Genomic DNA, 14,710 nt, shown 5'->3' with positions numbered 1-14,710 from the left:
GGTGGACAAATGTCAACTTTTTCAGATATGAAGTAGTAATTATTGAATAGTCAAGTGCAGACGCTTATATTTACTGCAGGAATATTTACTTCGACATAATTACGTGCCAAGCTATTACTGATTAGTGCAGAAAAGACAGTTCAGTTATAAGCACAAGATGACATATTGTCATTAAAGAAGCAGCACGAATAGCCTTTCAACAACTTCAGAGCCTGGTTGTAAGCAATATTTCCCAGGAAGAATGGCTTCTGTATGACTAGCATTCGAAGTATGCTAAATAAATGGTTGCCAGAAAAAAAAAGAGCAATAGTTGTGGAAAAAGTAAAGAAAATAAAAGCTGCTGAAGGACTTGTGTACCATAGACACATGAAAAAGGGCCTATGAAAGGAAAGCCTTGCAGGTTGCAGAGTAGAAGATAAAACTGTTACATGGCTATAGACTGTCAAAAACACTAAATGACAGACTACAAACAAATTCTAGGTTGTCATGTGGGCTTCCGCCGCAAAACCCAAAACGAAGCTTGCGTTGCCCATTTTGTTTCTGCATTGCTTCGAGAACTATTATCGTTGTAGCACTCATGAGATTTTACAATATACTTTGTTTAGCAGACAGGCAACTGTAACCAAACTTTAAGTCTGTTGCAAAATATTTGGTTAGTTAAAATACTATATATTTCATATTTGAATATGAACACGAATAATTGGTGTGTAATATTTGATTCGTATTCAAAACTTTGAATATATTTGTCCACCCCTAATAAATCAATAACAATTTTAGTTAACAACTTTATAACTAATTAATTTAAGGCCTGTATTGCAATTCACAAATTGTGGCTGGTAGGTCAATCAAGTTATCAAAAATGACGGCTGGAACAAAACTGTTCATAAATGAAAGTTAATCTCTTTCTCTTTGAGCAATGAAGCCCAAGGATTATAATTGTGCTATTTGCCAGTTATTTGGAATGTGGTATGATGAAAGAACTACTCTTTGTAAGTATGTGCTTTCTCACAGGCTAGTAGTTGATTGATTTTTGGTAGTAGTACCTTGACATGTTGCATGGAATCAATGAGCAAAAGAGAATAGACAGGTTGGAGTTCAGGTTGCCAACTTCATTGCATGCAGGGTGAGAAACGAAATATATGCACAGGTGGGGCTGGCCCACCTGCTGCACCTAGATGCTTCTGGTTCTTATAAGATGCTATTTTTCTTTTCCCGCCTACTTGCAGAAGTACTGGACGAAATGGCGTTTTGGCCACCAATGAAATTTTTAATGGACGACGATGAGAATGAAGACTCAGATGAAGACTCACCATAGTGATTGTAGTTGCCCTGTACAAAGGGTGTACTTACCCTGCTGGTACCTGCGTGATTTTAATTAGTTTTGGCTTTTGACTTCTGAATTCAGATGACATTTATTAAATGTGACTTGTATCAAAAGTTTTTCGACTACTGTTCATGACAAGAACTTCTGCTAGGCTGTATGGCAAGGTATTCCTCGTGCACCAAGCCCTGCAAAATGGGCAAAAGACTCCTTTCTGTCAAGAATTCATTGACATAAGCGTTGAGGTACACTGTAGTACTTCAAAAGCACAGAGCAAGAATTATTCAGGAGGTGAAACAGTCCTTCTCCTTGCAACTCAATACGGTCACTGTGCAGGTTGTGGCGCAATGGTTCCCTCTCTTGTACGCCTTTCACAGTAAAAAGGATAAGATGTGAAGAGCATGTGCTGATTAAAGGTCATTCTGGCGCTCGCCACTTTTGAGACAAAAGAGGTGCTTTCTTAATACGAGTTGTAAAGCAACAAAAGGCATGATTTCTTTTTTTTATTTCGAAGGCCAGTATTGGTCGGAGCACCTTCACTTCTTATTTTTGCAAGAATACATATATCTTACAGTGGCACGTTAGCTGGAAAACGCAGTACATCTGGCATCTTCCACGACTTTTTGCAGATCAGTGCATTAAGAACTATGTATTTTTGGTCAAGACAATGTCTTGTTCTCTTGCAAACTTATCTAACAAGCCTATGTGAGGTGATGAATCAAATGTCTGTGGTCCAATTTGTGCACGTACATTTGCGATAGCAGAGTTACAGAAGCTGTACCATCTGGTGTCATGGTTGGCTACTTCACTGCTACTGGTGCTTGCACTCAAAGGGTTCCAACCAAGAATAAAAGAACTGCTGTCCACGAACTCTAGAAAACATCGGAGGTGACAGGATGCACCATCGATTTTCTACAGGTCTCCACCTTACCGCTCGCCGTAGTACTGCTTTCTCTGTATATATAAATTTATTGTTGCGACCATAGTCCTAATGTGAGCTCTCAATCTTTCCTTGGAATGGTACGAGCACACGCTTGCAATCGTGCTGGTTCACTGGGAACTTTAAGGCTAATTTTCTTTTCCCTGCATGACACGTAACCATTGCTGTAGTTCAATGCAATGTATTTGCACCCCATACTCAAATCGTACAGATGGGAGGTGCTTGCCTTTGCTGTCATGAAGATCCTAATCTCTTGGTCACATGGGCATGGGAAGCCTGCTGAAAGCCAGTGCAATGTAATACAAGAGCAACTGCTAAAGCACATGGCTACGAAGAAAAGCAGCAGTCGGTGCTAGCCGCGAAAGCTTGCACAGCTCATCACACCCTGCCCAGATCAGAGCAATCACAGCATTGTTTCACGAGGACATCTGCCCACATAATCAAAAAGCATGCAGGTTAGTAACTTTGTGGCATCGGCAGGCACTCTCTGCTGATGAGTTGCTGCTAACATTTCTTTTGAAATGCTTTGTGGCACGTATTTGGAGCAGTATCTAGGAATAACTATGCACGAAATTAAGCAAAGTTTGCTAAGTATGGAGCATTAGCATAGTTTTTTTCATGAGCCACTTCCATCAAAGTGCACGTAAACAACGGAAATGTATGATGCACCGGAAACATTTGGTTTCGTCCTCGCATGGTGTGACGCTACCGTGCCGCCCGAGTGCATTGGCATTGTTGGTTGGCACAGGTAAAAGGATTCTCCTTCTGAATAATTCTTGCACTGTGGTCGAAAGTTCAAGGTGCTGGCTAGGCCCCTATAATGTTTCCACATTTTCCAAAAAACAAGTGTGAGAGAGCCCGCCCACCTTCGTATTTTTTTGCTGCAAGGCATACTGTGGTAGCCCCACAGGAGGAGGAGGAGGAACTTTATTATTGCAGGAACCGTTGCGCGGTTTATTCTTGGGTGCTTCCCTCTGACACCTTACCGCCCCACAGGAAAGTCCATCGAGAGATCTTTCAACTCACGGAGCAGCTTCAGAACTTTTGACATAACCAGTAGACAACGAGCTTCATGAAAATCCAAGCTGGCTCAGGCCGGACTTGCTGTGACCAGGAAACTTTCCAAAAGCTGGTACCTGCCACGATTAGTAAGTTGACTGTAAATTGACTAGACTGGTTGGTGCAGGCTGTGCTTAGTATACGCAAGTACAGATGTGAGGTGGTGATTTAGATGGAAAGTCCTCGGAACTGGCAATTTTTGTTTCTACAGCTGCAAGTTGTTTCTCGTTCATAAAATGCAAATATAAGTCATTTACTGCTCTTTCTTGTCTTGCTGTTGAATTTCTTTTCTATCAGTGCAACCATGTAGTCATTCATAAATTTACATTATAAAAAAGACTAAGTCAAGCTAGTTCATTTGAAGCTTATCATATTAATATCATGATAATGATAATATGTTATTATTATCATGAAATTTATCATGATATCGCAATAAATTTGGGTTTGAAAAAACATTTGAAGTCCTTTGCCCATAACTTGAGGGTGACTAAAAATGTGGCATCATCTCCATTACACATTGTACCACGCATGCAAATAATTACACTTGCGACCTCTTACCAGGTCCCACAAGGTCACATTTCTCTCCGGGGTCTATCTTGTCATTGCACACTTCACACATTTGCAAAGGTTTTAATGAACAGGAACAACGTCCACAGGTGCATTTCCCATGCAAAGAAGTTTCTTCTGGGTGGTAACCTATCGATGCTACTCTTGTGCAGATGGACTTCCGCAGTGCATTCCAGATCAAGTACCGCAATGTTGCCTTGTCAACCTTGCTACTCAAAATATATTTGATAATGGTAAATCTTTTTGATAGCAGGAATGCACCGTCTTCACAATCTAGTAGGCTATAGTAGGGTAAAACTTTAGGAGGTAGTGGCATTTGCCCCTCAGAGGTGGATGCATATTAGCCTCCACCAATGGGTGTGCACTCTAGACTGCGAAGGTATTTTTTCATGCATTGTTATATGTTTGCATAGAAGCTGTGCTGATATCCAGCTACAACACTGTACAAACAACTCTTACTAAAAGTTGTAGTGTTGTCTTGTTTCCTATTCGAGTTTTCCTCTGGTTTACTACTGATGAAATGTCTGTGGCAAAAGCCACATTGTGTGGTTTGTGTGGGAAAAGAAAAGTGTAGACTAAAGCGTGTTGGCAAGCTAGTTCGTTCGGATTCACGATTAAAATGTCCAGCACAACTGAATGAAGACAAAAAATGACACACACAGCACATTTCTTAAGTTGAGACTATTTTCAGAATTAAGCAAAAGAGTAATAATTGCTACATTCCAAAAGAGATTCCAGTAAAGCAAGTCCCCCTGCCCAAGGAACTGGTAGAGAGGTATCAACTTCCATTGTGAGCGATTGCTTTATACGTGATTTGTTTAGACAAAACTGTAACATGGTACATTCTTTGCTTCATACCAGGCACTTTGCAGCCTCGCCTAGTTCTGGCCTCTTCAATAAAAAAATTGTGTAGAATGGACATATTGAACAAAAGTCTACTCTGATGCTTCATTAGAATCTGCTCCTCCTCCTGATGCTCTGCCCATTAGGCTGGCAGACGTATGCGTACTCTGAACAACTTGCTTAAAACTGCGAGAGCATGTGCACATGTGGGAGTTTTCATTAAGCGACAGTCTTGGAAATTGAATGCGTGAATAATTGTGAACCACTGTTCTTTGTGTGCATTGTTTCACATAGAAAAAAAAGTTGACAACACCGACAGCGCACCAGGATTTGCCCCTTATGGCAGGTAATGCTCCAAGAAGCTATGCTACATTCATCATCGGCCTATTTTTATGTCCACTGCAGGGCGAAGGCCTCTCCCTGCGATCTCCAATTACCCCTGTCTTGTGCTAGCTGATTTCAACTTGCGCCTAGAAATGTCCCAATTTCATCAACCCACGTAGTTTTCTGCCCTCCTCTACTGCACTTCCCTTCCTTTGACACCCATTCTGTAACTCGTATAGTCCACTGGTTACCTACCCTACGCATAACATGGCCTGCTGAGCTCCATTTTAAAAATGAAGCTTTTCTTTATGAATATCGCCAGGTTTTCGTGATGTGGGAGCTGTGTGCCTGTTTTGTCGCCGAATAGGCCAACTAATTTTTGCAGAGGAGAGACGCACGCATGCACCACCTCTGTTGGGTTCCTTTCATCACCACTAGGTGGCTCTGGTCTTAGCGGTGGTGCCAGCTGTGCAGAAAGCTCACCTTTGAGCATCCGTGGCTGCACGGTAATGAAGAAGTAAACGCTTTGCGGGCGGAATGGATTCAAATTGCACTACGTACGTATGCGCATGCTGCCTCTGGAACCATGATGAGTTCAAGGTGTCTTTCGTACTCGCTAGTAGCCATCAACTCCGCTTAAGGCTTGGTATAATTTGTGTGCACCCACACTTGTGCACATGTACGTACATGTGTGTACTAGCATTTCGACTCTTTATGCACTCACACAAAGCTTCGCTTTGTATAGATTCTAGCTTGTTGGATATGCTGCATTTCTTTATCTTAATGTCAACTAGAATATTGGCTATCCCCGTTGGCTCTCTGATCCACACCACTCTCTTGCTGTCTTTTAACGTCATAGTTCTGCGGAAACCAGCAAGGCTTTAATTGCTGTCTTTTGATGTTATGCCCAACATTTCTCGTTCCATCACTCTTAGCACTTTCCTTAACCTGTCCTGCACTTCTTTGTCAACGTCCAAGTTTGTGCCCCGTATGTTAGCCCCGGTATAATAAACTGATTGTACAGTTTTCAACGAAAGGGGGTACAGTCTAAGTCGGGATTTGGTAATGCCTGCTGTATGTACTCCATCATTTTATTATATGAATTTCCTTCTCATGACCAGGGTCTCCTGTGAGTAAGTGATCTAGATAAGCATCCTCCTGCACATACTCTAGAGGCTGACTGGCAATCCTGAATTCTTGTTCCCTTGCCAAGCTATTGAATGTTACCTTTGTCTTCTGCATATTCATTTTCAACCCCACTCTTACACTTGCTTGGGTAAGTTCCTCAATCACTTGTTGCAATTCGTCTCCACTGTTGCTGAATAGGACAGTCTTCCGCAAACCGAAGGTTACCGAGATATTCGCTGTTTATTCTCACTCCTAAGCCATCCCATCCTAATAGCTTGAATACCTCTAAGCATGCAGTGAATAGGATTGGAGAGATTCATTAAATACCTGGGAGTAGTAATAACATCAGATCTTAGGTGGAATGAACATGTAACATACATTTATAATAAAGCAATGAAGAAACTAGACTTTTTAAGGCAATCAGTAGGAAATGCTTCACCTGAAATAAAGCTTTTAGCATATAAAACATTCATCCGACCCATTCTAGAATACGCTGCGATTGTTTGGGATCCGCACGCATAAACCAACATCACTAAAATTGAGAAAGTACAAAGAAGATCAGCCAGGTTTATTTTCAATTCCTACAGCTGGCACACATCCCTATCATCTCTTCTAGAAGCTGCAGAGCTGGAAAACCTTGCAATAAGGCGTTACCGGGACAGAATGAAATTTGTATTCTTACTCCATAAGAATCAATTAGGAATAGATATAACATCATATATTCTACAAGCTAGCCACCGCTGCACGCGCTCTTTTCACAACAAGAAGGTTAGAGATTTTTCCTGCAGGACCAACGTATTTAAAAATTTTTTCTTGTGCACAATTTCCGAATGCAACACATTACTTGCCACAACTGTCGACTGTCCTACGGTTTCATCCTTTCTTTCTGCACTTTGTGAATAAACCATAGCGTTCATTCCTCATTTATACCTCTCAAATCATAATTGTGAAAAGGTTTCTCTCATGTTGTTTGTTATGCAGATTCTTGTTCAATGTCTGTTATCTTGTTTAATCTTATTTCATACTTTTTTTTTTTGTTCCAAATGCCTGCTTCTGCCTAAAACTGCCCCATTTTTTGGACGTTTTTGCAGCCCCCTAGGGAGTCCAGAAAATCGGACGTTGACTGTACGCAACTATAACAAATCGCATTGTAAACATTCAAATAATTCAGTTCGCGATTCGATTATCTGCTACTCTACTTTCGTACATTTGGTGAAATTGCTTGGCTGAGGTCGATGCATTGCACGCTCAGTGTGACTTCGGGACAAAAGAAAATTTAATCCTGGGGTTTTTGCATGGCGGAACCACAATCTGATTATGAGACACCTGTCTTGTACAAGGATCATCCAAGTCATAAACTCCTATACCAAACGCCGACAAACGGAACGGCGATAAAAGCTGTACCTATGTGCTACTGGAAGGCACACAAATCGTATCGCATTAAGCGTGTTCATGCACGCAGATGCATGCAGATTCACGCATTTGCACATGCAGTTCAGAACTTTGTCAATCTGCGAACTTCTATGCACAATTGCAGTAGTTGCAAGCTTTGACGGTTGTCAAAAACACGAATGCATGATCTCGGAACCGATTGCCGGTTAGCCACTTATACGAATATATCAGCAATAAGCTTTCCGCGATGGCTTGTGGAAAGCTTGCCAGCCGCATTGGCCGCCTTGGCCGTTAATCGTTGGCCCCTTGTTGGTTAGTGCTTCAAAAGGTTGGTTGAGTATCGGCGACAGAAGTTAGGTTTTTGTGCCGAATTGACTCGTATCTATTCGCAGAGACCACACGAAACACAGGAAGCGGACAAACTGCCTCACAACAAAAGCAAATCTACGGGATGGTACGAATGTTGTTCTCGAATGTCATCGATCTTTGCACACCGTATGGAGGCATCTCATCTTGGCGCCATTCATAGATGCATAGTCTCTTGTTGAGCTTCTAGCATTGTTATTGGGCGTAATATACATTTTGTCTAGTGCAGTAAAGCCTATCAAAGCACATCTGTGATTTGGAAGGCACATCAGACATTTGCCATCGCTTTTTGTCTGTGCCTGACAGCTGTATATGCAATCTTATGCCTGTCTTGCCCGTAAGTGCATATCATTGTTCTCGTTAGCCTACAAAGTTCTATTGAATTGTTTACAAAATTCCGTTCCTAGCCTACCGAAATAAAAATGCTTGCAACATGGCGTGCATGGTATACCGTCCGTGGGAAGGCATGCTCAATTGGTTTCTGTTGGCTTTGTTTCCTGCTTCACTGTTCGGCAGCACTTTCTGATTGCACAGTAATAACAAGCTTCGCCAAATGGCTACACAATACTGCTCCAAGTGTTCTAAAAAATACCAATTCTTCAGCTCCGAAACTATTCCAAAATGCTGGTGTGGCTGCACCTATACTGCTCCACAACGACATTTTTCCAGCTCCAAAAATGGCTTCAGATTCTAAACTGGCTGGACGATCACTCTGTTTGCATTCTTCGAGCTCTCTGGTTCACTTGAAGTCGTGACCATTGTGTATGAAGGGCTGCAAGCTTTTCAAGCACGATGGCTCCTCCATCTTTGATTAAATAAACTGTTATTCCATCTTCTACCACTTTATCCTGGGCCATGGCTTGCAATGCCCTTATCTAACTTCACCACTAGTTATATATATCTGTATCCTGTTCATCACTACTTCGAATGAAGGTAGCACGACTGCTCTGGGTACAGTACAGGTCAGTATAGAATTCTTCTGCTGCATTTACTATAACATTGAAATTGCTGATGACATTACCGTGCTTATCTTTAAGTGCATGCGTCTTGCCTTGCCCTATGCCAAGTTTTCTGCTCGCTGATTTTTTGATGCTACATTATTATATAAACCAACTTCGTTAACAAAATAATGGATGTAACAAAGTAAACGAAATTCCTCTTGAAGTTCTCCGAGATTCATAGTGCAGTACATGAAACAGAGATAGAACGAAGCAATGCATATAACCAATTTTGGCTCCCCCTTCAACTTCCCCTAGGGAAAATTTCAAGAAGTATGTATTGGTAATATATAAGAATTGTACATCCCATAGAGATTTCTGCCAGTCCTGCAGCTGCTTTCACTGGGCAATACAATGTTCCACAAGACAAATAAAATCCTTTATGGGTCCAAACAGAAGCAACAGGACTATAGTGATCATAACAAACTTGTACCGGCAGTATTGCTCAGCAAGAAGCCAACTGTGCAGATGTTCCAAACATAGAGAATGAAGGCACAGAAGACTTCGCTTTAATAATAGGTATGACTTCCAAGCTGTACATTTGTTGCAATGACTATATTTAGGTACTGTTAGTTGTTTCATTGCGTAATTTTGTAGAGAACAAAGCTGGCTGCCAACACATCTGTAGGGATAGTACAGATCGAGCTCTATACAAGCCACTATTTGTTACATCAGTGCTGTCCTATGAATAAGCTATTTCACAATATAGCCATCAAGGTCCGCAAAGTCCAGGAGGCTTCACCTAGAAAGCTTCGCTTTAAAGTGAGGAATTAATGTACCTTTGTAGAGCAAACCGCTTTGCCACACCGTGCTCATATCTACACCAATTCGCCTAGGCTATCAGTGTATGAAGCCCCTTGTTTTATAGACTAGTATTGGCTATCTGTTTTATCAGTGTAGGTCCGTTTCATAATCCAATAGACTAATACAGGCTATCAGTTATCAGTTTTACCAATGTGTCAGGTCTATTGTTTCATAATTCATTAAGATTAAACCAATAATGTTTCTCTATTAGAATTTTTTCTAGTGTCGTTAAACGAGGTTTTATTTTGTGGCCAAACCACTTCTTCCGTTTCATTCTGCTCATTTCTAAGTTGGTCAAGAGAGGCATTGTTAACATTTGCCCAAAATAATGCTTTGCAAAAATCGTGCCATCATACCGTTTTGTCTAGCTTTGCTTCTCAGTGCGTACGGCTTTTGCAGGCTGGTTTTCCCATGTCCTTGCAAAGTAGCTGAACGGATTCTAAGAGAGTTTAGAAAAGACAACCGGCACGAAGATAATCCTACAACTACTCGGGGTAGGACAAGCATTATCCCGTATATTCACACCGTCTCGATCTGAAGAAAATCGCCAAGCGAGTAAATATCCGTGTGGTGTTTTCTGCCCTTGACAAGCTTATGAGCACTTGCAAGCTCACTAATATGAAAAAGGAGGCTATTCCTAGCTGTGATAAGAATCATAAAGTTTAATTGCACACATTGTGTTGTTTAATGTTTTCCACTCAAGTGCGGGAAAACATTACGTCGGTCAGACTGGCCGATGTCAGGATGATAGGCTGTGCGAACATTGTTACAATGCTAAGAATTGTATTACAGCTGGGAGGTTTCTTGGGCAGCATGCAAAACATGTAGTTGTGTGCCTGTTTTAGAAGAATGAGTCATTCTAGTTCCTAGTCATAATCAGCTCACAAGTGAAATCATTGAAGCAAAAGCTATCATAGGTCTTGGTTATGCATATGTAAGCTCCCCTTCATTATCAAACAATGAATTGGCATATCTCGGACCGCCGCAGGCTGTCTATGTTTTTTCACATGGTTACTTTTGCTTTTGTTGCTTGGTTTTGTGTTGTCTCTTCATGTTACATGGTTCGCTGAGTGTATAAGTAAGCCTTCCGAGTCATGAAATAAACCATCAGTTGGAAGTTAGCGCTCACCCTGTTCTCTGTTCCTAATGATTACCCTTTCCACCTTCCTTTTGTGCTCATTCCGAGCTGCATTACGAGCCTAAAAAAAGTCATGACATATCCACTCATCCAAACTGCCATGCTTTTGACCAGAAGGCCAAATTCTGATAAGTATGGGATAATGCAGTGGTTAAAACATACAGTTCCCAACTAAATGTTGCCACAGGAACAATAGTTTGAATCCTAGTGGCAGTAGCAATTGCTTCCTCCCCCAACTTTATGACAAGGGCATTACAAGCTGTCAAGTGCTCTTGCAGTAAAATGCAAGATCTGACACGGCATTCAATATCACAGAGCAAAATATTCATGAACATAATGAAATTGAGTTCCCAGATTTAAAATGCGCTTGCCCTGGTATGCAGTATTGCCTACGGGCAAAAACGAATACTGGCCATGGTCCCAACTATTGTGCCCTGTGCAGCTAATTGACGATGTTATGTTCCACTCTACGTACTTCAAAAAAACTGCACGAGAGATACGAGTACTACACATAAAAAGTTGGGTTTCACCCAAAAGGCAAAGTACTAATAGCGACAGCAAAGCATTAGGCAGTTAAATGAAGGTTTGTAGTTTTATAGGCTGCGACTTGTCTCCAAAACTCTCATTACACGGCGTCCGAGACTAAAAGCGCAATAAGCCACCAACAATCTTGGCTTTCCCTTCACCTCAATTTCTGCAGCAAACTAAACTTCTGCGTGCAGGCTGCGTGGGCAGCCATAGCTGGGCCAGAGGAGGAGACAAGCACACTTCTCTAGCCCAGCCGTGGGGCAGTAAAAGTTCAATAATGTGATCATTGAGCACACTGGAAGATAACACGCATCAAGCCACCACCTTTCTCAGCCCAATCCTTGCATCTGCACATTCTCCTTGCTCTTAGACATTATGTGGGGCAGTACAGTACCAACACACCTCAAGTGTCTGTATATAGGGACTTTTGCAATAATCGCAGCAAGGGTTTGCAGCCTCATATTTTTGTGCGGCTACTTTCATATTTCAGTGGCTTTTGCTTAGGCCTTGCTGCCAATTTATCTACAGCAGTTTCTGCACGTAAATTTACATCTATTGGATCAAATTGCTTCCGATGCTACTTATTTACACATTGTAACGCGGTTCCACTGGATTTACTCGGCCTAGATGCAATATTATGTTCTTGTTGGCGAACAGCATCAACGTACTGCTTACGCTTCTAATACTGCCACAGATGCCATTATCCATCTACATCACCATGCTGTAGAACGAAGATGTGCACACCAGCTGTCTCAAGTTGGCCTGAGGCACCCAGGGACCACGGTTGTGGCATTACTAGATGTCACTGCCACAAGTTCCATTTATTGAAGCTAATAAAATTGCAGGGCAACATTTATATTTTTTGCAGGCATACTACACAAAACGTGCAACAGCCGCACCATCTTCAAAATTGTGTAAAGCAAAAACGCAATGAGGCGCCTGTGTGGATAGAAATACTTTTGGCTGAAGGCTTCATCATAAATTTTCATTTAGATTCTTTCTTTTTTTTTCTTTTTTTTTCATGAACTCCTGCACAGACTCGTGTAGGCAGAGATGAATAACCGTAAAAGTTCCTTACAAACTTACCAAGAGGTAAATTTGGAACCAAGGTCTAAGTGGGCTCCTGCAGTGGTGTTTCAACCAGCATGGGAATGATGGGACGTACGGCCTTTGTCAAAGGTATACAAGCTGCTTCACACCTTGACCATGTATGTCGTTTGGCTGGCTGCTGTGGTTCTTATGGTACACTCTACACATACAAACCCTGGATTCTGAATATGACAGTTCTTTTCACTTCCCAGGACATTGCAACTTGTGGCATACCCCAGGAACTTCCTCAAACAGCCTATATATAGCCAGCATGGTTATCGCAGGCAACGTGGCTCATATACTTTTTGATTAAGTGTGTTCAATCATCAGCTGATGGCTTAGAGCACAAGGTGACTATGGCTGCTTACATGTCCCTTTCGGGAGCAAATCTGGAACAATACAATGCAAAAGCAAAACTCGCAACACACCTAGATATTTGGAATTGTTCTATATATACGAAACAGAGTTCCCTTGAAAACCAGGTACAATACAATAGAGAAGTTGCTCGCTAGTATACAAACTCCCACTTTACAGAAACTTTTGTTTCCACTGCCATGACGACAAGTCCCGCACCAGTTGGTCTTGTCCTTGATGTGCTGGAGGGGATGTCTTCAACATTTCTAATTACCAGGTGCACACCCCTGCAAGGCGACTTTGCCTCAACGTTGCTTGCCAACACAACCAGCAGTGCTGGGTCAGCTGACTGTGCACGTGGGCTTGATATAATTCAGGTTCAAGTGCATTTTTATCTTGCGAACATATTTATTACCAGGAACTTCACACACGCCATAAGGCGCTGTGAAGCTGCAAGGTTCAGACTTTCCCGCTCTGAAATAAACATTAATATTTTCACGCAATAGAGGTCACTACCAATGGCACTGTAGCTGCATCCTGATGACACCAGCACAAGGAGGAGTATGTAAAATAATAAAATAACATTAAAACTTCTTTTTTTTGCAACCGTCTAGCAATGAAGTGAAACTGTCCAGCTAGCACTACAACAAAGTGGAAAGTGAGCCAAACAGTACAAATCCAAAACCCACAAATCTAAAACGAATTACTACATCGGCACATGAACTAACAAATTCCAATCCAAAGCCTGTTGTGCTTACTAGTCCCAAGGGTGTTGAACAATTGCAGCGCCAGTCTTCGTTCTAGTAGGTTTGTATGAAATTCTGACACTGGCCAATGCAAAACATGCTCGCATACTATATGTTGCTTGACACAACTAAGCCAGGCTGTTTCACAAGAATGTTGCTTTCTTTTTACATTTTCAAGTTTACAGCTAACAGATAGTTGAAATCTAGAGATGTTTCTTGTAGAAAAAGTTTTTTTTTTTTTAAGTTCATGCTGCAGTTGTGCAAGTCTGCAAAGTTTCTCTTTCCAATCCTAAGCAAAACAAACTGTTAAGGCAGCTACCTTTGGTACTTACTTTTCAGTGTAATAACAGCTGGGCTCCAGATTAGTGCACACACTATGAGAGCACTGAGTTTACTGAGTTAAAGGACCCATGCCTCAACACAATGCGTTGGCGGGCTAGTTGGTGCGGATCCATAAATACTTTGTTTAGTGCAATACAACGGACACAAGAAAGGCGACCTCCCCCCAGGACAAGGCGCTACTCTCAACTGACATCATTTTATTGCGTCACTCCTTTATAGACAGCAGAAACTAGAGCATGCACAGTGAGCACCATGTGGTGGAGCCACCAACATCCGATCACAAGAGCGCACTCATGCGACAGAATCCAAAAAACCATATTCAGCGCTGTACAAGGTTAAGGAAGGCACACGAATGCACTGTGGCCCCAATGAGTGAATTCAGTCATTCATTTCAGTCATTGATTCAATTCAGTCATTGGGGTCACAGTGCATTACTGTGCCTTCCTTATACAGCGCTGAATATGGTTTTTTGGATTCTGTCGCATGAGTGTGCTCTTGTGATCGGATGTTGGTGGTTCCTGCACATGTTCCTCTAGTTTCTGCTGTCTATAAAGTAGTGAAGCATGTCAGTTGAGAGTAGCGCCTTGTCCTGGGGTCGCCTTTCTTGTGTCTGTTGTACTGCGCTAAACAAAGTAATTATGGACCCATGTCTCAGCAGCGAATGAGTAAACCGTCTTCATCAGCAACTGGCAACCTAGCATCTACCCAATACTACCGGTACAGCTACAGGTAATAAGTTGTGTCTGATCTAGCAATGTTTGGCACATGCAT

The 14,710-nt window shown here is 41.8% G+C and overlaps 1 protein-coding gene across 2 annotated transcripts in view; it reads left to right on the top strand.

The window, feature by feature from the left end:
- The window catches only part of LOC135897258 (uncharacterized), a 135,768-nt gene extending 133,462 nt beyond the window's left edge, over positions 1 to 2,306 (top strand). For both annotated transcript variants that reach the window (XM_065425852.1, XM_065425858.2), the window contains one exon: positions 1,227 to 2,306. In XM_065425852.1, coding sequence (XP_065281924.1) covers positions 1,227 to 1,315 — 89 coding nt within the window. In that variant the 3' untranslated portion in view covers positions 1,316 to 2,306. The remainder of the gene's footprint in view (positions 1 to 1,226) is intronic.
- Positions 2,307 to 14,710: the final 12,404 nt, after the last annotated feature.

Source organism: Dermacentor albipictus, chromosome 1 (genome assembly GCF_038994185.2).
Source record: "Dermacentor albipictus isolate Rhodes 1998 colony chromosome 1, USDA_Dalb.pri_finalv2, whole genome shotgun sequence".
Classification (NCBI taxonomy): domain Eukaryota; kingdom Metazoa; phylum Arthropoda; class Arachnida; order Ixodida; family Ixodidae; genus Dermacentor; species Dermacentor albipictus.
The sequence above is the reverse complement of the archived record's forward strand: the minus strand, read 5'-3'. Positions and strand labels throughout refer to the sequence as shown.